At 41.7% G+C, this 25,667-nt stretch overlaps 1 protein-coding gene across 1 annotated transcript; it reads right to left on the bottom strand.

The window, feature by feature from the left end:
• Positions 1–307: 307 nt before the first annotated feature.
• Positions 308–23,713, bottom strand: CALCOCO2 (calcium binding and coiled-coil domain 2). The gene is made up of 13 exons (XM_049858923.1): positions 23,623–23,713; positions 15,293–15,482; positions 11,461–11,563; positions 11,167–11,300; positions 10,007–10,132; positions 9,710–9,807; positions 8,606–8,675; positions 7,858–7,980; positions 7,492–7,578; positions 4,967–5,062; positions 3,240–3,375; positions 2,247–2,275; positions 308–1,702 (listed from the first exon to the last, which is right to left on the bottom strand). Exons 2-13 carry the CDS (start codon positions 15,470–15,472, stop codon positions 1,523–1,525), a joined length of 1,362 nt encoding a protein of 453 aa, XP_049714880.1. The 5' UTR covers positions 15,473–15,482; positions 23,623–23,713; the 3' UTR covers positions 308–1,522.
• Positions 23,714–25,667: the final 1,954 nt, after the last annotated feature.

Raw genomic sequence — 25,667 nt, forward strand, 5'->3', positions numbered from 1 at the left:
AACTCCTGTATCACCACCTTCCATTTATATTTCTATTCTAGTTTGTCGGCATGTCACATCTGATTCTTAAGAGGGCAAAAGGCTTATGAATCCAAGAGATATCTTACTGACATGGTGATACAGGAGTAGTAACACAGTTTCACCTTCATTTTATAAAGAAAGAAATAAAGGCAAGGAGCTGTGGCTGGGATAATACAATTAGGCTAGGGCATAACTCCAGTCACATCAGGGAAAACCTCAGAAGGAATGCAGAGCTATACTTGACTCAACCTTATTCATGACATCATGTTTTGTATGATTCAAAAGCTTTTGTACAAGTCTCTTCAGTGACTAGCTGGCTGAATGTCTGGCAGTCACTTCCATTTGTTCAGTCCCTGTGCAGGGGGGTAGGGAAGGAAGAGAAAATTCTTTCTTATAGTTCAATTAGGCAATCTTGGATGAGGGCACTCAACTTAGTTCACAAAGGGTGCCAAAATCCACACTGCCCTTCCAAAGCATGGATAGTCAGAGCAAGCAATCAGGGCTCCAGATTTCTCAAATTAATTCTTTATCACCCCTGCCCCACCTTGAGATAACTGCCAGCATACTCGTATTGAACAGTTAAGACGGGTGAAGAGAAATCATTGATTCCCACAATCCTTTTGATCGCACTTTTCTCATGTGCTTAAAAAGAAAAGACCATAAGTTCAAGGTTATTTAAAATTACCAAAGTCCCTAAAATAAAGGACTAGTTTATTTTTTGTATTTAAGTGATTAACAATGTTTGCCTCATTATTGGCTCATCCATATTTAAATTCATCTGCTCAGAAAAAGTGTCAAACCCATACAGTTTCCAACTCTTACTAACCATAAGAAAGGACTTATAATACCAAAAGTTATGTGCATAGGAAAGATCAGAGTAGAAAATGCCAATCGGCTATCCAGAGAGAAAGAAGGCTTTCTGTGACTGAAATAACATTTCCTGTTCATGGTTCAGGAATATGATGTTTCTGCTGGGAGCTGGGAAATCAGGATGAGAAAAGTTTGGTAGCCAAATTGGATGTCCAAGTTCTCTACCGTACAATTTTTGGCTAGTCTAATGCAGTCAGTTGGATAAAAGACGCCAGATGAACCCCAGGATTAGAACTGAGGACTGAGTACAAATACGCTCAAGGCTTAACCTTGAATAGCAGTGGGACAAGTTGGAGAACTTAATCACTTAGTATTCATGTCCGGCCTGTTGTGAACAGCCAGGTCAGTACCATCCCAGGCTTCTTGTGCTGGAGACCCTCAAAGAATGGGCACCATAGATGAGAGGCTGACATAGCTAGAGCTATTTCACTTAACAGGTAGCAACATACAAGGGCAGAATAACAGCCTTTAACACTATCCTTCAGATAAGCAATATGACTCCACCTCTAGGGACAGCAAGGCTGAATAAAGCCCTAATGATTTCAGGTTAGACAGGATCTTGAGTCACAACTCATAGAAGTGATAGGTTCTGCTCTATAGAATCTATCTACAGTATAGATCCAAGAGGCACTTATAGAGAGTGGCAGAGTACATGGTCTTCAAAGATCTGCTTCTGGTCTAGCGGAAAGCTTTTGTCACAAACTGGACAATCCAAACAAAGGACCTGCCCATGCTGCTCGAAGGTGTGTTCCTCCTGATTCATACCATCAGTAAAGTACACGTTGCAGGTGGGGCATTTTTTGATGGAGGCCTGGGAGAAAAAGCAAAGAGATCAGCAAAGCTGTAAGCTCTATATGGCAGAGACCAGACCTATCTTGTTTCCTACTGTATCTTCAGCACCTAGCATACTGATTGGCACATGGTAGGTGCTCAAAAATTAGTGGAGGAATGTATGAATTCACATATGAAGATACTCACTGGAGCATTCTCTAACCCCAGGATTGAAAGGGTCTGATATTGCTGAAGCAGTCAAAATGGCTTCCAGCCTGGAAGGGGTACTGGACATACGTTTTCTGACTAGATGCCTAGTTCATACCTCTCCCCCAGTCATGCTACCAAACTTAACGTAACAGTCGGAGATCCTGCACAGAATGCTGATGGATGAACTGTGCTTTCTTCTGCCCACCTCGACAGGCTGGCTCAGCTTTGGGCACCGAAAAAACTGATTCGGCTGACCTCTGGAGTTATCAAAATGAACCAGTCTCCTCCTCCCTATGGTTCTCCCATGACCTAGAGCAGGAAGTGAAATTTTCTCTAGGATTTGATGTGGTCAATCTCATGAGTCAAATACTTACCACGCTGGGGTAAGAACTTTCCTGGATACCTGAGGGAAATAAAAAAGGTTTCATTCAATGAAAAAGTATATCATCCTTAGATTCTCTAACAATCCAGCTGTTTATCCCCACTGCCTCTGTATATACCATCTATTTCTGATAGAGGGGACGAGGGTCAATGATAAAGAGGAAAGAAAAGAAAAAATAATGAAATGGCATTTTCAATAGCCATGTACACGTTACACAATAATAATAAAAAAACATATTTTCAGAGGTGGAAAAATAAGGTTTTAATAAGAACAATACAAGGAAATAGTCTGAGAATAGATTTTAAGACTACATCCATGCAAACACACATTTTTCAAATGAAATTTTAAAGAAAAAAATTTACTTGTATTCTGCAAAGATTTGGTTGTGATTCTTAAGGTAAAATTACTGCCTTAAACTATCCAAAAAACCAAATAAGGTCTCACATCGCTTTTGGAGACAAGATAGAAAAGCTCTCTGTTTGGCAAGCACATCTCACCCCAAATGAGTGGCAAGAGTGTTTTTCAACCCCATTTCCTGTCCTCCAAACTACGAGTCTCTCTGGAGCACACTCCTGCTCCCCTAGTCAGGCCGTCGGGGTGGCTGCCATAACTGCCAGTTCCTGGGTGGAATAACCTGCCCCTAGTGCTTCCATTTCCAAAGCTTAATTAGCTTCCTCAGCTTTGTATGTGTATATCTTCTACATAAAGACATTTCTCTGATTTATACATCTGGAATATAGCCGTGGGACTCAATTTGTGTCTGCTGCCTCTGGGCGAATAATCTGATTTGCGTCTTCTGAATTCAGATTTATTTCTCAATTAACACTTCAAGCCTGGCAATCTTTCTATTGGGTCCTCAGTTTCTGCCCAGCAAGTCTTAATAATGAAATTGGTCTTAATTAGCATCTCAGCTTCAAAAAAAAATTTAGTGGGGAAAAGGCATGCAGGCAGGGGTCTTCTAGCAAGAATGGCAAAGCTGTCTTACCACAATATGGGTTTCCATACACAAGTCCTGGATTTTGTTGCGCACCTCCTTGAGCTGAAGCGGGCACTTGATACGGTGAAGAGTCAAAATCTAGACCCATGTAACTCAGCAATCTGCTGTTCTCCCTCTTCAAAAGCTAAGGATAAAGCGTTTATAGAGATATGTTGAAAGGCAGGAACAAAGAATGATCACCAGGAACCAGCTGGGGATGCTCATTACAGGTAGTTCTCAATGTGGCACTGGAGAAACCCGGATAAATGATACATAATACTTCAAAAGGGGAAGTAGCAGCCTCAATATTTCAAAGATGTGAGTTCTTAAAATCTGAATTTAAATATGTTTACTGAATTTTATTTCGATTAACACAGAAAATCTCTGAATACATACCAGCTGAAGTAAGGGGAGTACAAAAGCTTCCTGCACATATGAGGGTGGAGCTATACTAAAACTGAAACTGTTGTATATTATTGAGAGCAGAATGCTTCTTTCAATCTCCTTCCTAGAACAATTTTGTATATAATGTGAACATTCATCTAATATAATTTTCCCTTCTTAGAAAAAAAGAAAATGAGTAAACGGCCCCATTAACATTTTAAGAGGGCTTTACTACAGTTCTCAACAAAGTCTCCAAATATCAAATCTTTTTCTTCTTGTACCACCACTCCCATGCACCCTCAGACTGACCCAGGAAAACAGGGATTTCAAACTCAAGACAAACTTATCTAGGTTGAAAGAATGAGAATGACAGGACCAGAACAGATCTCAAAGGCCTGCTGCAATACTGTAATACGCTGGCATATGATCAAAATAGAAATGACTGCTTGGAGGTATAGCAGAGGGTAGTTCTGGAGGGATAGATCTAGTAGCTGCAAGAATGCATGAACACCTAATCTCTGATGCTGGGCAAGAGCAGGAGAATGATTTCAAATGTAACCACTTTATTTGCTGCCATCGTCCTCAATCAATCAATCAGTAACAGTGTTTAACAAATAGCAGATAATAAAGTACTGGTTGGATGAATGAATGAACTGATGAATGAATGAAAGCATGCATAACATTTATTATTTTATTATTTTTTTTTTTTACCATGGGTCCAGCACTGGTATAGACCACCCCTTCTACTTCTGGTTTGGCAGCAGAGAAAAAGGAAAAAGTTGTGCTTAAGGAAATGGGTCCCCAGCTAGCATGAAAGTGACATAGGATATTATGCCCACAAAGACCACGCGTATGATAAATGTCAAGCTAAAAGTAGAAGTTAAGTTTTCATCAAGACTGCTCCTTTCATTATATTTTTACAATAACAACAAAAAACTACTCCTTTCAAGGTGACTACAGCCACACCAAACAAGTTTCATATGTAGAACAGAGAGGGTTTTGTGGTAGATGAGCAAACAAGATTAAATTTAATCTTTGTTTAGGAGCAACAGTTTTACCCACTGTCCAAGAAAAGCGCCCTTTTATTTCACTTTTTATTTTATTCGTATTTCTGAGATACTCTGCCCCTTCCCCTTAAGACCTTGGCGCTTTCTATCCTCTTTCACCCTGGTGGCGCACTGGTCAAAGCTCTCAGCTGTTCGAACCCAACAGCCGCTCCACAGGTGAAAGATGTAGCAGTCTGCTTCCGTAGAAGATTACGGCCTTAGAAACCCCAAGTGGGCAGTCTACTCTGTGCTATAGGGCTGCTATGAGTGCGGATAGATTCGACAGCAGCAGGTTCATACACTTACATCATTTTCTCCCTCTGTTTTCTCTTTTTCTTTCTGCAGAGTTTTACATATAAACTCATTCTCACTCAGTCTTCTTGTCAGGTCAAAGTTCTGGTCCTGTCAACAACGGAAAAAACTAGGATTAGGATCACATATTGCAATCTGGGTCCAAGGTGAGGAAAAACATGGAGAATGTAGAGGTTTCTGGCCTGCCAAGGGGGTGGGACTGAGGTGGGGTGGGGAGGGAAAGGGGCAGGGAAGAGTGGTACTATAGAGGGGGCGCTGACTTATAGAAAAGTAGCTTAACAAAATGCCTCAGCTGGCATCTAGATGCCAGTTTCTTTTAGTTTGGCTGGGAGTATAAAAGACCAAATTGAGAAAAAGCAAGTTTAGGGAAAACCTTAAGACTGGTTTATCAGAATTAGAGATAAATGGAGCCTTGTTTAACCCCACCCAACCATGAAAACAACCATTATTGTTTTGAATAAACACCTCACTCAAGGAAGCCTGAAGCACTTCAGGGTAGGTTGGTGTGACCTTCTCCCACAGTGGGAAGATTGAGATCTGGATTCAAGTTACACTGAGGAGAAAGGAGCCCGGAAAGGCATTTATCCAGGGCTACAAGGAACGCAGACTGGGTCTTCTACTTCCCAGTATGATGGTGTCCTGCTCCCCAGTTTGATGGGTTGGCTTGACTAGTTTTATGGCCCCAGAAGTCCTATGCATGCTTCACTGCTTCCCGTCTCCTACCTACATGTATACACATGCGCATACCTCACAAAAACACTTAAGCTAGTCCTACTGCTTGTGGTTTTTTTCCAAGATTTTTTATTTGAACGCTGGTGCCCAAACTGCTGTGCGCTTCTAGCCGACCCTTGGGTAGTAATGCGAGAAGGGGCTACCCGATGACAGTGCTGACTGCAGGCTCCTTGCTCCCCATCCCCATTGGCTGCTGCTGGCTCTGCTGGTCCTGCTTCACTTCCTCAAAAGGCAGAAATAAGAAAGGGCTATCTGAGTCTGCACAGAAGCCTCTTCAATGGTTACAAAAACCTTCCCTGACACCCATGGCTAAACTGGGGCCAAAACTAATGAAGGTCCCCAAGCTAGTTTCTGGCCTTACATGCTTTCCCTCCTTTTTTTGGCTAAAAGATAAAGTTCTCTTCCTAAGAAGGGTGTATGATCCTCTGGGGTAGGTCTAAGGGCCACAAACCTTCACACCCCTTGCTTTCCTGGGCCCCTTATCTCTGTCACCTACCAGTGCAGCAGCCCTGAGCTGCCTGATCTGTTTGTGGAGTCGCTGACACTCTTTGTACTTCTCTAAGAAACAGGCTTTCCCGGCCTCTACCTTTGCCTTTAGGTGTTCCACCTCTTGTACTAACTGCTCTTCCACTGCTGTTTTCTTGTTTCTAGGTTCCTGAAGTGTAAGATACAAAATCCTCATAGTTAGAGGCCTTTTGGAAGACACATGAGGAATAAAGAATTGCCTCAGGTCTTGAAAAATATTCTAAGGAAACCCACACGAGCCACAAGGAGGTTCAAACCTTTGAATGGCTATATTATTTAAAACAATAATTCCTTTGCTGTATCAGAGGTCACAAAATCAAATGTGTATATAAAGGCCAGGCATGTAATGTAATTGAGTGAAGGAGATGGATGCAACAGAACAGTGAAGACTGCAGCAAAATGGAGAACGTATGACCCGTCTAAAGGGCACAGCAGCTCATCAACTCCAGAAGTTGTTGCTGCATGGGAATGTGGGTTCAATGTTGCCAGATCCTCCGACTTTCCAAAAGAAGCTGGAGATAAAGATTTTTTAAAAGGGACACATTCCCATTTTTAAATGTTGGTAACTACTTCAATTTTGGGGGCTGAACTTAACCTGTGAGCTGCCAATTGGCTGACTTTGTTCTACTCCTTACTATTATGCTAAAACTATACATACAGTAGGCTCTCAATAGTTGACTGAATAATAAATGAATGAATGATGCATATGAGTGACAATCCCAATAGTTGGCTATCCTCCAGACATCAGGATTTCTCATGGCCTTACGTCAATTCGGAAAATGAGACTTCAAGGCATCTGTCTTAACCTGAGGCCTCTTTTCCAACAATGAGAAATTATTAGTCAACTAGGCTTTCATTACTATATTATTATAATCTATAATGATAATTGCTATTATTAATTATGACAAAATTTGCTATGAATTTACTGTCAGACTTTCCTGTTGTAGAGCTCAACAGTCATTTGTCTGCCCTCACAATAGCTCCATAAGGAGGGGATAAAGGTGATTCTATATCTACTATAAGCTATCATGAAGTTTAGCTTTCAATATTTCTTTATAATTCATCATCATGCATTAGAAATGCCCACTTCTCCAAAACATTTTGTAAATGGCAGATTCTCTCTCCTTTTGGGCAGCCAGCAAAACACCCAGAGGCAAACGCTATTCTAATCTGTCTTACTTATCCTCTCCATCACCTGAAAACAGACCCTATTCGTCCCTTTCTTTACGCCCCTTCCCATAGGCATTCAAAGACAAACATGCCGTTAACTCCTGTTGTTTCTTTGTTGCCGTGGTTTCCTTTTGCTTCATCTCCTTCATGGTCTGCTCAAGCTTCTTCTGATGCTTCCTCTGCAAAAAAATCCGATTTCCATCTCATTGCTGGGCAAACATCTCCCCACCCGGATACATGCCAAGGAAGGGCCTGCTGAGCTAATGGGGCAGGCAGGATGTAGAGGGAGAGACAAGCCCTCTTTCAGTTTCTGAGAAAAACCATGAGATACCTCATTTCAGATGGCTTTCTCTGAGACCCTTCCCAGAGCCAGTGATATCCGAGTAAACATAAAGAAACAATAATAGATGTATTTTCTTGCAAATGCCTAAAAACGTTATTTTCTTCCATGATTCTACCTGATCAGTTAAACTGAGAAACAGCTGGTCATTTTCCTTTTTCAGATGCTCCAGTTGCTTGGTCTTATCTTGATCTCCCTGAATAAGCTCCTCCATTTCTTTCTCTTGAATTAACAGCTGGGCCTAAAGCGAAAATAGTGAATATGAACACAATGTAAGAGAAGGAAAACTAAACAGGAACAATGCTTTTTTAATGAACAGTAACAAAGAGGTGCTTCCCCAGCAACTCCCAACTGCCAGATCCTTTTTAGAACTCCTTCATTTTTCAGCTCCATGAAACCCCATTATCTTATACCCTAAATATCTAAGACTTGAGTAAAATTCTTTGAATCACTCCTTCAAGTCCGTCTTTAAGGCACAGCTTCCTAAATGTCAGAGCAATTCTGCTGCTAACTCTGCTTTACATTCCAGCCTTTTAAGTAAGACTAGCCTGGAAGATTTGTAGCTAAAAAAAGTTTGAAAATCATTGGCATAGATGATTGTTATCCATCTTAAGAGCTCATAATAAATATAAGTTGAACAAATTATCAATTCCTTGAGGACCATGACTGTTCAAAAAAAAAGGCAAGGGACGGGGGGTTTGGTTCAAAAACAGAAAACACACAACCTGAAACTGCAGTCCTATGCCTTGAAAGGTATACCATTAGGCACTTGACACAATGAAATGCATCTTCCTGGGCCACCAAGAAGTGGTGGCAGTTGGCAAGGCTAAGAAAATATACTTTGACAGAGGTGTGGCATTACCTACCTGAAGCTGATCTATTCTGATTCCCATCTTTTCATTTTCTGAAGACATCTTCTGGTTTTGCTCTTTGAGTCTGTGGAGGTGGAAATGATTATGTGAAACAAATGCTCATCCCAGGATCTGATGTTACATATCCTGGCCACTGAATCCAAAGAAGTAGCAATAGTTGTTTTTCCTGGTCAGCTGCCCCTGGCCTTAAATGATTTAAGGCTTGCTTGGCTTTAACCCTGCAGAATTATTTTAAAATCTACTAGTCACTTCTATAGAAGCCCTGGTGACCCAGTGGTTAAGCGGTTGGCTGCTAGCCAAAAGATCAGCAGTTCAAACCTACCAGCTTGGTCTTGGAAGAAAGATGTGGCAGTGTGCTTCTGTGAAGACTGGAAATTCTACGGGGAAGTTCTACTCTGTCCTATAGGGTTGCTATGAACTGGAATCGACTTGATGTCAATGGGTGGGTTAGTCTCTTCTACAGTCCTGTATTGGCTCCTTGACCCCAACAACTGCAAATATTTAATCCTTAAAGTTAATACCCAAGCCAGGGTATTTTCAATTGCCTCATATGCATGCAAAAGCTGGACAATGAATAAGGAAGACCAAAAAAGAATTGATGCCTTTGAATTACGGTGCTGGCAAAGAATACTGAATATACCATGGACTGCCAGAAGAATGAACAAATCTGTCTCGGAAGTACAGCCAGAATGCTCCTTAGAATCAAGGATGGCAAGACTTCATCTCGCGTACTTTGAACACATTATCAGGACAGAGGAACATCAAGCTTGGTAAAGGAGAAGGTCAGTGAAAAAGAGGAAGACCATCAATGAGATGGACTGACATAGTGGCTGCAACAATGGGCTCAAACACAGCAGTGATTGTGAGGATGGCACAAGATTGGGTAGTGTTTCGTTCTGGTGTACATAGGGTCGCTATGAGTTGGAACTGACTGGACTGCATGTAACAACAACAACAAAGTTAATACTTGAATTCAGGTCATTTCTCCTTCCCATTCTGATTTAAATTCTCTAATCTAGAATCAAATAGCTCATGATTCAAAGGAAGAGCCACACCTATAATGGTCATAACAGGAAGAGAATTATGAGACTAACTCACTGAAGCAGCTCTAGCTCCCAAGAGTCCTCCTGCTCTTTCACTTTTTGTTCCAACTTCTTATTGATGCTCTTTAGGGTTTCTAGCTCCTCCTGTAGTCCCTAAAAGGAAACAGATTAAAAAGTCATCAACGGGACAAATCAGTTCTAAGAGCTTTTTTTAGTATCTCAGGCAGTCAACAAGTACTTATTAGTGTAAGGGGGTGAAATTGCAAGCAAAAATAGAAAACAGTGCTAGACAAGAGGCCCTGTTCAATTCTGACCTCTGGCATTCAACTTCTCCTTTAACCAGCAGCCATACCTGCATCTTCTGGAGCTCAGCCTGCATGTCTGAGTTCTGCTTCTGGAGGTTGACACAGCTGTCCTTCAGCTCCTGGTTTTCTTTACAAAGCTCCTGGTTACGCTGATCAATCTCCTCCACCTCTCCCTACGGAAGTGCATTCCATAAACTCAGATTTGACCCTTTACAGCTCAATGGATATTTAAGTCCCTCTGAAAGAAAATTCCCATAGGCTGAGAAGGGCCGGAGGGGGTCTGGCTGATTTCCACTCACTGTAGTGATACCTGTGTACCCTAAATGGAAGGACCTCCTTAGTGTAATTAAGGGTATAATACAGGTATGTGTGTATAAGTACAGCATTAAGGCTGTCATTACCACAAAAGACAGATAAGCAAAAATCAAGGCCATAAAAAATCAAAAGGGGAAATAACAGAAGAAGGAGGCAATGTCGATTCTTCTTGCAGACACTTAGTACTGTTTGTCTCTCCTACTGCACTTAGGTCCGTGAGGCCAGGGACAGTGTTTTAATCTTTCATTGCATCCCCAGTGCCTACCATCGTGCTGAATGAAAAGCAGGTATCCTGTTAAATGACTAAGTAAATGAATCTAATACATGACAGGCTCTGGGTCAGAACTGAGAGAGATACAAAGAATATTTGGTACTTCTATCCTCAAGGGAACTGACAAAATAAATAAATAAATAAAAAGGAGCTGCTAAATTTACTGTGGTGGCAATATGTACATATGACAAAAATTAAAAAAAACAAAACCAAACCCAGTACCGTCGAGTTGATTCCGACTCATAGCGACCTTATGGGACAGAGTAGAACTGCCCCATAGAGTTTCCAAGGACCGCCTGGCGGATTCAAACTGCCGACCCTTTGGTTAGCAGCCATAGCCCTTAACCACTACGCCACCAGGGTTTCCATGACAAAAATTAAGTAACTGGAAAAGTTAAGAAGATAAGTGAATGGTAATGAGTCAAATGTTTTAGAGAAGGAAGAGATCATTTACTGTTATGATTCTTATTAAGGTTCTGAAATCATTTCTGAGTGGGTTTGAGTGGGTACTGCATAAATTTTTCCCAACACTATCTGACTCAAAAGACTTACTAATTTTACTCTATTCTGGAATTGCTAATCCTAATGGCAGAAAGCGACTGAGGTGAGATGTTTACAGACCTGAGTGGTAACAACCAGGATGTCGTCTTCATTTTCCGGACGGAACTGGAAAGGGATACTTGCTCCCCGGACCACACCATCCTGATCCACATAGCAGAACTGGTAATACTCATCATCCTTGGGCAGGTAATAAGCTGAAAACACAACATGATTTTTAATCCAAAATAAGATTTATTCAGAAAATTTTTAAAAATCTGGAGTTTTTTATCTGTCTCAGAAAGCTCAAGGTCAAGAGGATTAATTAGCCTTTTCTGCTGACCGTCTCCAACACCTCTGATCCAGTATTTTTCTCACCTTTGAATTGGACTTCCTGCTGTTTGGATGATTCGCTGTTTAGGTCAACGGGCAAGGTAACCCACATGAAGGTGTAATACTCACGGGTTGTCTTCCATCCCACCTGCAAAGATAAGAACACTCTTGCTCAGCACCTGAAAGGACTCGGGGAAATCTTATCAGGGCTATCTCTGCTTAAAACACATTTACTTTTTATTTGTACATGTTGGAAATACAACAGAATGGGTTCATTACGTCAAGATTCACATACCACGGATCAAATCTTGTTTTTGATTTATGACAACATATGGTAAAATGGCTGGTACAACTAAAAATTGGCATACCAGACTTAAAAGAAAATGAAGACTAGTTACTCAATACCCAGTATAAATGCTCCAAAAATTCTATCTCCAAGTCAGATACAGAACTGAGTCATTGGGGGAAAAAGGTTCTGGGATTGTGAACCTCGATCCTGCTATCTTCTTTCAAAGAGTGTTCTTGGAATTTCTATATCAGAAAGCACTCTGGCCTGTACTCTCTACTAGTGTGTCCTCTATCAGCCTTGTCACCTATACCAACATGGCTATACTACTCCATTTAAAAAATGCATTCTTTTGAATAATGTATGTGTGTGTAGGGGGTAGGGGGAAGCAGGGAGTCTTAGATAATGAGGCACCAGATAACAGAGTCCAGGTCAATATTGTTTTCTTTCTTCCATGTTTTTCTTAATGCATGCTTAATATGATGGCTTTTGGGTAATAAAGATAGCGACAACAATCTGGTGGTCGTAAAAGCCCCATCTAGGTACTGAATGCAGTAAATCATAAGACACGAGGACAAAGGAAAGCATGCCTTGGAGCGGAAAGCTGGCGAAGTGGAAAATCTTCTCATGAAATGTAAGAAAGCTCAAATCTTATCTGGAAGATGAGAGCACGCTAGGAAATGGAAAGGGAGCCATTGTGTCTTGAAGGGAGAACTTGGCAAATGAGAAGCAAAATTACATTTATTGCCATATTTTGACCCTGCCTGAGCCCAGTGGGAAGAAAAAGAACTAAAAATAAATTCCATTTTTAATATATTAAGAAATCAGAGCAAAGTTGAAAAGGCTACACTGAAAGCTCATCGGAACATACTAGGGCATGTTTTAGTGTCTCATTGAATACACACCCCACTGCTGTATGCATCTCTGAGCCACTGCAGCCTGCAGTGGTCCAGGAAGCAGGAATTTTATGGAGTCCTCATTCACAACCTGGAGTTTCTTAATGCACTGTGACCGAAATATCATTTGGGAAGGCCTCAGAATTACTGCTGCCTCGGAACAAAAAAACAACTTCTAGCCACCTGCAATTTCTGGCCTTGGCTCTTCACTAGAGCAGACATAAGGCAAAAATGGTTCTTCTAGTCTCAGCCTGCCACTGTAGCGTGATATTTCCCCTCTTTGAAACCTTGAAAATATTTAAATGCCCTGGTAAAGGAGAGCACAGAGCACAGGATTACATACTGATTTGAAGGAAAGAAACCTGACTCCCACCCACTTTAGGCTCTATGATTGGTGGTGGCTTTCTCTATATTGAGAAGATATAGCATATGCATACATTCAAAAACATTTACTAAGTGCCCACTAGGTGTGCCAGGAACTATCAGCATTAAGGGTGGTAAGGAGTTGAGGAACCTGATTAAGGCTACACAGGAAGAACAATGTGAGATACGAAGGACAAAACTTTACAGTCAACTCTTAATTCTTTCATTCAAAGGAATTCAGCGCAATGTAAGAGAAAAAGCCCAGGTTTGGGAGTCAAACACACTTGAGTTCAAATGCTGCTTCACCACTTACTATGAGACCTTGGCAAGTTACCATTTCTCTTGAGTATATTCCTTTTAGTCATCTGTGAACAAGAGATAACACTATCCATCTCATGGGGCTGCTGTGCCGTGAAGGTTGGAAAACACATGCATATACACACACAAAACCTCACCAAGGGCCTGGCACACATATCATGGTCTCAAAAAAAAAAAAAAAAGGTGTGTTTTCTTTTTACCAAAACCAAACCTGTTGCAGTCGAGTTGACTCCAACTCATAGCAGCCCTGTAAGACGGAGTAAAACTGCCCCGTAGGGTTTCCACGGAGGGGCTGGTGGATTCGAACTGCTGACCTCTTGGTTAGCTGCCGAGCTCTTAACCACTGGGCCACCAGTAATCTCTCTTATGTAGTCTGAAAACGTCTTAAAACTTTTAGGCTTCAGGGTAGGTGTTGAAGTTAATGGTTTTATGGACAATGAACATTAGAGATCCTTCTTTGGATTAACCGTTATTTCTTTATCTGGGTATGACAATCTGAAATGCATTCCAAACAAAGATGCTTTATTTATTTATTTTTTAATGTTTTTAAACATATTTGTTTTTAAAAAGCACAAGATTTTCATTTGGTTTATGGTGAAGTCTTGACTGGCAATTGCTGTGTGCTTGGGGAATACAAACACTTGGTCTAAGTAAAACAGAAATATAACCATGTCGCAAGAAATAAAAAGTTAAATTTCAAAGTCTAGGAAGTAATTTTTAAATAATTTGTTTTTATATTATCTATACCTGCACTGTCCAATATGGTACCCACTATCCACATTAATTTAAAATTAAATAAAATTTAAAATACAGTTACTCACTTAAACTAGCACATTTAAGTACTCAGTAGGCAGATGTATTGTACAGCGAAAGTATAGTTCCATCATAGAAAGTTCTATTGGACAGTGCTAAGATGCTTTGCTATATATAGGGAAGGGAAAAAAAAAACAACTATCATCTTCTTTCCTTCCGAGTCTGCTGTGTTGGTTTTGTGTTAGAACGTCTTTCAGTCTGATGACTCAGTATCCTACAGACTCAGAACTGTCATGACACCTGCCAGTGTCCCTCTAGTTGTCAACTACTCCTACCTCCAAACACCAGTCTAACACACCTCCGGCTTCCATAGCTCCACAAAGGAGCGTGGTATTTCAAACGATTAAGGCAAAGGAATTTAATGAGAGATGTGAGTAAGGAACAGCTCCTTCACAGTGCAGTGAAGAATGGTGTCTGATTTCAGAATGAGCAGCACTGGCAAACAGGCGTATGACATACTGGGGTGTCAAATCAAAGGTCACTGACGTTGCAACTCAGCAGTGTAAATTACTTAAATCTGACCTTTATCTCCAGTCTCTGCAAACAGGAATATTTGTCATTATGGAGTGTGTATGTCTGTGTGTGTGCGTGTGTGTGTCACGGACAATGAGATAGGAGGAGGGAGGATAAGAGAAGGAGAAGTAGTTGAGAGGAAGTTGATTATTAAAATATAACAGTTCTGTACTTGAACTGACAGGGTGATTAGACACTGGAAGAGGTCATTGAGAGAGCTCATAAACTTTGTTAGAAATCTTTACAGAGAAGCAAGACACACTCAGGAACAGATTTCTTGGATGTGGGGTATTGGACCAGGTAACTTCTCAACATCTTTTCCAGATTTGTGATATTCACATTAAAACAAATTAAACACTGTATTAAGTAAGTGTTGTTTAAAGTCACAGAAATTACACAAGAAGGGACCATCCCTCCCAGTCAAGTTATAGATGGATATTTCGAAACAGGATTATTTTTAAAAATTGTAATCGGTCGGTGAATGCATTATAAACTTTGGGGATCATAAAATTTGTAAGCCTTATTTTGAGACTGAATTTAAAATGTGAGCGAAACAGCACGCATTGTTACATGAAGGGGTGTTAGGAAGCTTAATCTAGGATTTTAAAATTGACCAGACATAATATAAATCATGCTTATGAGATTCACCTCCAGCTCCTGATCACTTGGTAGTAAGTTAACCACTTACTCTAAAGATGCCAATCCAATCTTTTCGGCGAGGGATGAAATGCTGGGTGAGGGTGTAATAGCATGTGATGTCCCCTCCAGGAACGTAGAACTTCTCCACACTGTTAAAGATGACCTGAGCGAAATGACAATGATCCAGCAAGACAGCTGATGTGGGGGGGTCTTCTATTATCTCTTCCATGGTGTGGGTCCTGTTATAAGATATGAGATAAAGTAAGGCACAGAAAGGATTGTTTGAAATCCTGGAGATTTCTGGGCACTCACCCAGAGAACATTCCGTTCAAGTAAAGTCAGGAAAAGTAAAAGTCTGACAAATACTTAGGTCATACAACTTGCTTTCTGTTTCACTTTGAGCCATTTTGCAGTTCACAATTTCCTCTACTGTAAGACTTTTCTGAGAATATCTCTGACCTCTTCACTATGGACATTTCTATACCACCACCCTCACTTATCCTTATTCTCTGCTCATAGCTAGTTTGCTTCCCTTTCTCTAAATGCCTTAACTAACTAAGGCAGCCTGGGGAACAATGGCCTGAGCCAGGAATCTTAAAACCTAGATTTTTAATCCCAACAAGTCCTGTAACTTTAAGAAAGCCAAGCTCTCTGGATTTCAGCTTCAGCATTCAATTCCATACATAATTCCTATAATTAACAGCTCTTCCATATATAAAGTACTCTTCTGGGAGCTGAGGATGGGAATGGGAAGAAAGATGAGGATGAAAGAGAAGACTGACATGCAGTGGTGACACGCGTGGGTTCTGAAAACAAAGTGGCAAAATTCAGACCCCAACTTCACCAGCTACTAAATGTGTGACATTGGGCAATTTACTTAATCCACCTGGCTGTGTCTGTTTCCTTATCTATAAAATGGGGTTAATAATAATACCTACCTCATCCGTTTTTATCTTTTCATTTTTTGTGGGTGGATAAGGATTAACTGAAATAATATGAAGTGTCTAGCCCTTAAATCAGTGCTAGGCACTTCATACAAAGTAAAGGGGTATTGAATGACAAAGTACTTAGCACAGAGTCTAGCACAGAGAAAGGGTTTAACACATGTTCGTGATTACTACCCATTGCCATTGAGTCAATTCCCACTCATAGTGACCCTAAAGGACAGAGCAGAGCTACCTCATAGGGTTCCCAAAGAGGGCCCGGTGGATTCAAACTGCTGACCTTCTGGTTAGCAGCCGAACTCTTAACCACTATGCCGCCAGAATTTAAGAGCTTGGCTGCCAACCAAAAGGTTGGCAGTTTGAATCCATCAGCCAGTCCTTGGAAACCCTATGGGGCAGTTCTCCTCTGTCCTTTAAGGTCGCATGAGTCAGAATCGATTCAATGGTAATGCATTTGATTTTGGGAGAAAGCTGCGGCAGTCTGCTTCAGTAAAGATTACAGCCTTGAAAACTCTATGGGGCAGTTCTAATCTGTCCTATAGGGTCTCTATGAGTTGAAATCGACTCGACAGCAACAGGATTTTTTAATGATTATTATTGTGGGTATTTTTTTCTTTTCCTAGCCTAGTCCTTGGAAACCCTGGTGGCGTAGTGGTTAAGCACTATGGCTGCTAACCAAAGGGTCGGCAGTTTGAATCTGCGAGGCACTCCCTGGAAACTCTATGGGGCAGTTCTACTCTGCCCTATAGGGTCGCTATGAGTCAGAATTGACTCAACGGCACTGGGTTTGGTTTGGTTTTGGTTTAGCATAATCCTTGCCCTCAAAGGATTCCCAATCTAATATGGAGGGAGAAGAACATCTGCCTCTGGGATCTTCAAGAGGGAGAGATGGAAACTGGTTAGGGGAATGAAGAAAAGCTTCAGGGAGTAAGCAGATTCAGATAAGCCCTTAAAGAAGGCTTAGAATTTTGACAAGTGGGTTTGGGCGTGGTGGCATTCCATGTGAAGGAAACAGCATTGAGTAAAAGCAAAGAAAAACGCAGCCCACATTTGGAGGACAACAAGCAAGTTCGGATCGCTGTTTATAAAATAGGGACAATAACTTATGTTTCATCTTTCAAAGTCCCCAACGAAGGGAAAGTGTTTTGGAGGAAGAACAATATAGAAAAGAACCAAGTCTTTTCAATTGTTGAGATCTGATATTTCCTGCCCCTCAAACAAGTAACATGCATTGCCCCTCAAACAAGTAACATGCATTGTTTTCTAAATGCCTTTGCTGGTTTAACACCTAGTGGGTCCAGGATAATCAAAGCAGGGTCTTACAGGGAAAATTAAAAAATACTGCAGCACTGCACAGTGGATGAGGAAACAGCTGCATATATGCAAATACTACATACCTTACAAATCCAGCTGTTGAAACAAGGAAGATTGCTATACACACAATTAAAAAAAAAAAGTTCAATAATCAAAAAACACTAGCTCTTCTAGCCCTCCCCACCCTACCTATTTCCTGGTTTTATTTTGAAGTGTAAGCAGCCATACCTCTTCCAGCTCCTCCAGAAGTTAGTTTTGTCACACAGAAGGGCAGGGGAGCTTTGGGCAGTGAACTGTCTATTCTTGGGATTGAGATAGAGAACTAAGAAATGCATTGGCTTTTGTTTAGTGATACGGCTTAGCCACATCCTCAACCTCAAACCTCAAATCCGTTTTTCTAAGTATGTGTGTGAGTGTGGAGGTGACATTCCATTCAGGTCAAGTCTCGTTCCCTATGATAAGCCATTGCCTGTGCAATGGTTTCTCTTAGATGACCGAAAGGTAGGCAGGGACGTTTCTCAGCTTCAAACCCCTCCACTGCCATCCAGTTGATTTTGACTCATAGCTCCATAGGACAGAATAGAACTGCCCTATAGGGTTTCCAAGGCTTTAAATCTTTAAGGAAGCAGACCGCCACATTTTTCTCCTGCAGAGTGGCTGGTAGGTTTGAACCGCTGACCTTTTGGTTAGCAGCCAAGCTCTTAACCATTGCATCACCAGGGCTCTGGTCTCAGCTTACTGACTCCTATTTTTACTACTGGTCTCCAGTTATGTTGAGGCCAGTATGTCCCCTCTCTCAAGCCTAGAGCACCAATTTATGTGAGCTTGTAATAAGACTTTATTCTTTTGACTATGGATTACACAGAACTTTCAGGTAAGAGTGACTCCAGGGCCTGCCCCTCAGTTAATCTAAGTACCATACCTTACTCTCTGTTCTTTTCCTTCATCCATCAGTTGCCATCGAGATGATTCCAACTTATGGTGACCCCATGTGTGTCAGAATAGAACTGTGTGCCACAGGGCTTTCAGTGGCTGACTTTTCAGAAGTAGGTCACTACACTTTCCTCCCGAGGTGGTGTGCACTCAGCTTTCATTTGGTTAACCATTTGCACCACCCAGGAATTCCTTTTCCCTCCGTAAGGCTTATATAATTTTTCTTCTCCACTTAAGACTATGAGCCGCAAGGGCAGGGACCACAGCTACTTTGTTCACCACGGTTTACACCACACTCACAGTAATCACTGACCAAGTTATTTGTTGAAAAAATAATATACGCATGCCAACCATCAAAATGTAAAAGGAAGGGGCTTTGGAGGTAAACAACGGTGGGGCTAAGAGTTCTTTTTCTAGCCATGCCCTCAATTTGTTGGATACCCTTGGAGAAGCTGCTATTCCTCAGTTTTGTTTTGTTTTTTTCTAAAATAGGGCGAGAAGATGATAATCCCCAAGTGCTGTGCCAACTCTTGGTACGGCTGGTTCAGGTGGCATGGCTGGTTCATACAGCATGGCATCAAGAAAGCAAAAAGCACAGATTTGATTTAAGGACCCATCAAATTCACACTCCATTACCAACCTTCTGTATACTCAAACTCTGGCAAGCTGTTTTGCAAATGGGTGCTACTCTGAAAGGCAAGATCAAAAAAGGGTATGGGTGGCTTTGTACAACCTCTCTGCCCTTACTAGAAAAACAACCCAAATCTCAAGCCAACTGAAGTCAGCTTGAAGAAGGGACAGCACATACATACAAATGACATGAAAGAGCTTATGTTCTGAGTGTACAGCCAAGGAAAATGCTATCTCTTTTCATTTATCTAAAAACCTAGCCATTTTTCTAGAAAGGTCAACAGCCTTGTCACCTTGATTATCCAAAATGCAAAAGGGTTCATAAAGCTTCCTATTTCAGAGATTACAGCACCCAATGGTACTCCAGGTATTCCTAACTCGACCATTCTTGAAATAATGGTGAAAATTCTCCTCTGCCAAGACTGGAGAAGGGGTCAAGGAGGTAGGTAGGTGGAGCACAGCAGTGGTTTCCCTTCTCTCCTTATCAAAAATGAGAGCAGAAAGGGCCAGGGGTAAACCTAGAGCATAAAGGTGCTAATCTGAGCTAAGTCAGTGAGGAGGCGCTCCATTCATTTTCCTGGAAGTAAGATAGATATCAGCTGATTTTTATGGTCAAGTGATCGTTAAAGCCTTTCCTTCCTCCCAGTGATCAAAATTCTCTGGCAGAAATGGGCTCAGAAGAACATTTTGGGAAATTACCTTTCTGACAAAGCAATCTAGAAGTGAGTGTGTGTTTGTGTGTGTGTGTGTATATGTGTGAGGAAAACTGGAATGATCTGACCATCAACGTCCCTCTCCTTTAGCCACCCTTTCCACTATAGAAACACTGTGCACAATCCATTTCGAATTCTGGAAATAACCATAGAGGCAAAGAAGCAAGAAGAAACATAAGAAGAGCAAAAGTTAAATTTAGAAGTCCAGAGAACTACTGATTCATGAAAAAGCAGTGGGGTGCATTAGGCCTCCTAGAATTATGGAATGTTATTCCACCTAAGAGGAGCCCTGGTGGTGCAGTGGTTAAAGCACTTGGCTGCTAACCAAAAGGCTGGTGGCTCAAGCCCGCCAGCTGCTCTGCAGGAGAAAGATGTGTCAGTCTGCTTCCATAAAGATTATAGCCTTGGAAACCCTATGGGGCAGTTCCCCTCTGTCCTATACCGTCACTATGAGTCGAAATTGACAGCAGGGGGCTTGGATTCCACCGAATTCCTTACTTCTACTCCCCAAAATCTCAAATCCCTGCAGAAGGACATCATGCTTGGTAAAGTAGAGGGTCAACGAGATGGACTGACACGGTGGCTGCAACAATGGGCTCAAGCATAGCAAGGTTTGTGAGGATGGCGCAGGACCAGGCAGTGTCTCGTTCTATTGTGCATAGGGTTGCTATGAGTCGGAACCGACTCGACGGCACCTAACAACAACAACAATGCTCCCCAAAATCAAAGACTGGCCACATAAGAAGTGATCTGGGAAAACAGATTTTTAAAAACAAAACCATCGACATGGGAAAATAATGCACAGAGATTCCAAAAACTGTCAGAGGCACTTTACTTGGTCTCAGACATAGTGTTTCTTTTCAGTTAAATTTCCAAAAGGATTAGGGTCCTCAGAGGAAGCAGGCAATAACAGGCAATGTATTTTAAAATGAGTCCCCAGGACTGGCTCCTGGCTTCTAAGAAAGCCTGGCACATTTTCATTTAATGAGCTTTTTGAGCCTAATACTCTACTCCCAGGACTGTTCTATGAGAGTACAGATCCTCTATGTCCTCTTCAAGAAAAGGAACAACAGCCAGGTCTACTCTTGCTCCTAGCTAATCCACAAAAACTACACTGATAGACTTTTTAGCAGAAAATTAAAAAAAGGTTGAAAAACTTTCTGGTTCAGATTCTAACAATGCAAAACATTCAACCAAATCAACTCATCAATTTTTCTAAAGATTTGCCTTCATGTATGGTGAATGAGACATGTTCACTTTGAAGATTAAGGGACACCTGACCCGAGCCATGGTATTTTTCAATCGCCTCATATGCATGCGAAAGCTGGACAATAAATAAGGAATACCAAAGAAGAATTGATGCCTTTGACTTATGGTGTTGGTGAAGAATACTGAATATACCATGGACGGCCAGAAGAACAACAAATCTGTCTCCGAAATACAGACAGAGTGCTCCTTGGAAGCAAGGATGGTGAGACTTCGTCTCACATACTTTGGACATTTTATCAGAAGGAACCAGTCCGTAGAGAAGGACAGCATGCTTGGTAGAGGGTCACTGAAAAACAGGAAGACCCTCAAGAGATGGACTGACACAGTGCTTGCAGCAATGGACTCAAATATAGCAACGATTTTGTGAGGAAGGCACAGGACTGGGCAGTGTTTCGTTCTGTTGTACATATGGTTGCTATGAGTTGGAACCAACTCAATGGCACCTAACAACAAATACGGAACCACAAATAAGAAATAACTATTAGAAATAACTAAAATTTGACCTTAAAGAATGGCCTACCTTTTTTAATTAGTCTTTTATACCAGTGTTTCAAGAGAAATGAAAACTATAGGTTGCTTCTCTGGTTTAGTTTACAGAAGGAAACCAAATGATTGCGCAGCCAAGGAGAAATGCAAATCAATTCCTTGTCTGGGAACAGGGAGAACAAAAATAAGTAAAAGTAAAACCCACATTTAATCTAATCCCTTTATCCTGCTTGCTTTGTTTTCTAAACAATTAGCAAAATGGATAAACTGATTTGAATCCCATTCCTCTCTGGCCCTGGAAGAGATGCTTACACATAACCACCCTTAAAGAACACTGGCAATGGATACTATGGGTTTGTAGATGATTCTGAGACAGGGAGCAAAAGCAAAGACACACAATCACTTATCTCAAATTACTGAGGCACTTGGTCTAATCTAACTTTCCAAATGTATTCTAGTTCCTTACCTAAGATTTTTCAGAGTACCTTAGAAAAATTTTATACTTCCATGAGGCTTTTAATATTATTAATTGACAACTGTTTGGATTGGCTGCCTAACTTCTTCTAAGCAGGTTCTCAGTCCACATACCACACCAAGCAGTGCCAGCTGTACTAGGTGGAGAACAGAAAAATGGTTCTGGAACATCGGATTCAGACAAGTGGAAGAAACTATGAAAAGCTCAAAGCTGTGTGGTAAGTCTCCATTTTGCTAAGATTATCCACTTTTTCCTTGAAAGGGGTGATTCTGCCAACCCCTGAAGTATTATGGGCAGTGACCATATTTGAAGTATAGCGGAAAGAAGACTGATTTAGGAGCCAAGGGACCTATGTGCCTGTCTTAGCTATGCCACTAACTAGCTGAGACCTTGGTCAAGTGATACTGCCTGATTTTAGGCTTCAGTTTCCTTGTTGGTAAAATACGTGGATCAGGTTAGGTAATGTCTAAGGGCCTTTCCAGCTATAATGATCTTAAGTCAGAGAGTTCATTTTAACTCTCTTTTCATCTGAGAAAACAAGGAAGCAAGATATTATATCAACAAGCACAGCCACATTTTTTTTAAAGAGCCCTAGATGTATTATCTGACCATGAAGACAATACAACTTGTTCGTGCCAGGTAACTCAGGATTACCGACTATGTTTTTCAGGGTCCTTTACTCTCCAGTGCTGTCATGCCTGCAAAAAGTAGAATTTCAAGCCCCTCCTGAAAATACCTGGGAAAGTAAGCCATCTGGATATTCCGTAATCATGTGCCCTCCATAATTTGCAAAGGCCTACTGCATAAAAAGCTTTTACTTTAAATGGGTTGTGCAATAGTGGACATAAGTTATAATGACTCATCCATATTGCTCTACTCAGCTCCAGCCATGGCCATTTGTTGGCTTAGATCAGGAGCAAAGAATCTGAGAGGCAGAGAAAGTTAACGTGCCTGGGAGGGGCTGAAATCATAATGTGGGTGGGGACATTAGCCCTCAAACTAAATTGGGCTAAAGGAGGCCATGCGGAGGGGCAATGGGAGATCGGCCCCAAACAACCCTGTGACTATACCTCCTTTTTTCTTCTTGGCTGCCTAGAATATTTCCTTCACTTACAGAATGTCTGATCTGAAGAAAAGGGGCTATAAGAACCAAATCTACTCGTAGATGGGGAAACTGAGGCCCAAAGGGGAAGCTGGGATGACTCAGGCCCGCCTCAAGCCTCAACGCAAACAGCAATGAGATCAAGGAAAGGGATTATGGGGACCATCACGACCTCCGCCCCATCGGGAAGGGGCATGACGCCATGACGCGTCGGGGCGGCTGCCGTGCTGTCACTACCCTCAACCCGGTCGGAGTTACTTCTTTGCCCAAGGAGCCTCCCACCGGCCACAAGCACTGGAGCCTTGCCTTCCTCGGTAGAAGGCTGCCCCCTAACTCTCGACAGCCACGGAAGGGGCTCCATGAAGTCACTCCCACTTATTGCCCTAGAAAGGTGTGAGAGATGAAAACGAAACCCGAGCCACCTCTACCCACCCATGGCGCTTTCTCAGGACTGGAAGTCTGAATTTGGGGAACCCGATGGCCTAACTGACCCCTTCCACTTCAGGGACTCACCGAGGGTAGCAGCCGTCCGCGGCGCAACAACAGCGGGGCACGGCAGGCGGCAGGGGCGGGGCTAAAAGTCCACCGAGAGCTGATCCGTCTGGCCCCGCCCATAACGTCATAGCGGCCACCGAGCCCCGCCCTCATCGCGTTGCTTGCTGGGACTTGTAGTGCTTTCCCCAGTCGAAAACAGCGATCTCACACCAAGAAGCCTGTTTAATCTCCTAGAACGAGCTGTTTATTCTTTTTTTTTTTTTTTTAACTGTTATTTCTTTCAGTCCGGAATGAGAAAGATCTATACCTTGGAAGGGGACTGAGAGGTCATCTCCATTTTTTTCCTGCCTCCACATCACACTTCACCTTATAAGTGAGTCTCTTTGGCATTTAATCATCTCTCGCTTGCTCCTAAGGAGCCCTGGTGGCACAGTGGTTAAGAGCTCGGCTGCTAACCAAAAGGTTGGCAGTTGGAATCCACCAGTTTTGCCTAATCAACTGGTTTTTTTGGAGATATTTTGGGAAGCTAAGGTCTACAGGATCTCCGGTGGTGTAGTGGTTAAGCATTCAACTACTATCCAAAAGGTTGCCAGTTTGAATCCACCAGCCGCTCCTTGGAAACCCTATGGAGCAGTTCTTCTCTGTCCTATAGGGTCGCTACGAGTAGGAATTAACTTGACAGCTTTGCAAGCTCTAGTTGAAACTGAAGAAAATTAGAACAAGTCAACAAGAGCCAAGGTATGACCTTGAGTATATCCCACCTGAATTTAGAGACCATCTCAAGAATAGATTTGATGCATTGAACACTAATGATTGAAGACCAGATGAGTTGTGGAATGACATCAAGGACATCATACATGAAGAAAACAAGAGGTCATTAAAAAGACAGGAAAGAAAGAAATCACCAAAATGGATGTCAGAAGAGACTCTGAAACTTGCTCTTGAAAGTTGACTAGCTAGAGCAAAACGAAAAAATGATGAAGTAAAAGAGCTGCAAAGAAGATTTCAAAGGGCGGCTTGAGAAGACAAAGTAAAGTATTATGATGACAAGTCCAAAGACCTGGATAGAAAACCAAAAAGGAAGAACATGCTCAGCATTTCTCAAGCTGAAAGAACTGAAGAAAAAATTCAACCCTCAAGTTGCAATGCTGAAGGATTCCACAGGGAAAATATTAAATGATGCAGGAAGCATCAAAGGAAGATGGAAGGAATACACAGAGTCACTATGCCAAAAAGAACTGACCAAAGTTCGAACATTTCAGGGGGTAACATATGATCAGGAACTGATGGTACCAAAGGAAGAAGTCCAAGCTGCACTGAAGACATTGGTGAAAAACAAGGCTCCAAGAATTGACAGAATACCAATTGAGATGTTTCAACAAACAGATGCAGCTCTGGAAGTGCTCACTTGTCTATGCCAAGAAATTTGGAAGACAGCTACCTGGTCAACCATCTGGAAGAGATCCATATTTATGCCTATTCTCAAGAAAGGAGACCCAACTGAATGCAGAAATTATTGAGCAGTATCATTAATATCACATGCAAGCAAAATTTTGCTGAAGATCGTTCAAAAGTATATCAACAGGGAACTGCCAGAAATTCAAGCCGGATTCAGAAGAGGACATGGAACAAGGGATATCATTGCCGATGTCAGATGGATCCTGGTTGAAAGCAGTGAATACCAGAAAAATGTTTAACTGTTTTATTGACTATGCTAAGTCATTCGACTGTGTGGATCATAACAAATTATGGATAACATTGCCGAGAATGGAAATTCTGGAACACTTCATTGTGCTCATGAGCGATATATACATGAATCAAGAGGCAGTCGTTCGAACAGAACAAGAGGATACTGAGTGGTTTAAAGTCATGAAGGGTGTGCATCAGGGTTGTATCCTTTCACCATACCTATTCAATCTGTATGCTGAACAAATAATCCAAGAAGCTGTACTATGTGAAGGACAGGGCATCAGGATTGGAGGAAGACTCATTAACAACATGTGATATGCAGATGACACAACCTTGTTTGCTGGAAGTGAAGAGGACTTGAAGCACTTAGAGAT

This window comes from Elephas maximus, chromosome 19, assembly GCF_024166365.1.
Source record: "Elephas maximus indicus isolate mEleMax1 chromosome 19, mEleMax1 primary haplotype, whole genome shotgun sequence".
Taxonomy (NCBI): domain Eukaryota; kingdom Metazoa; phylum Chordata; class Mammalia; order Proboscidea; family Elephantidae; genus Elephas; species Elephas maximus.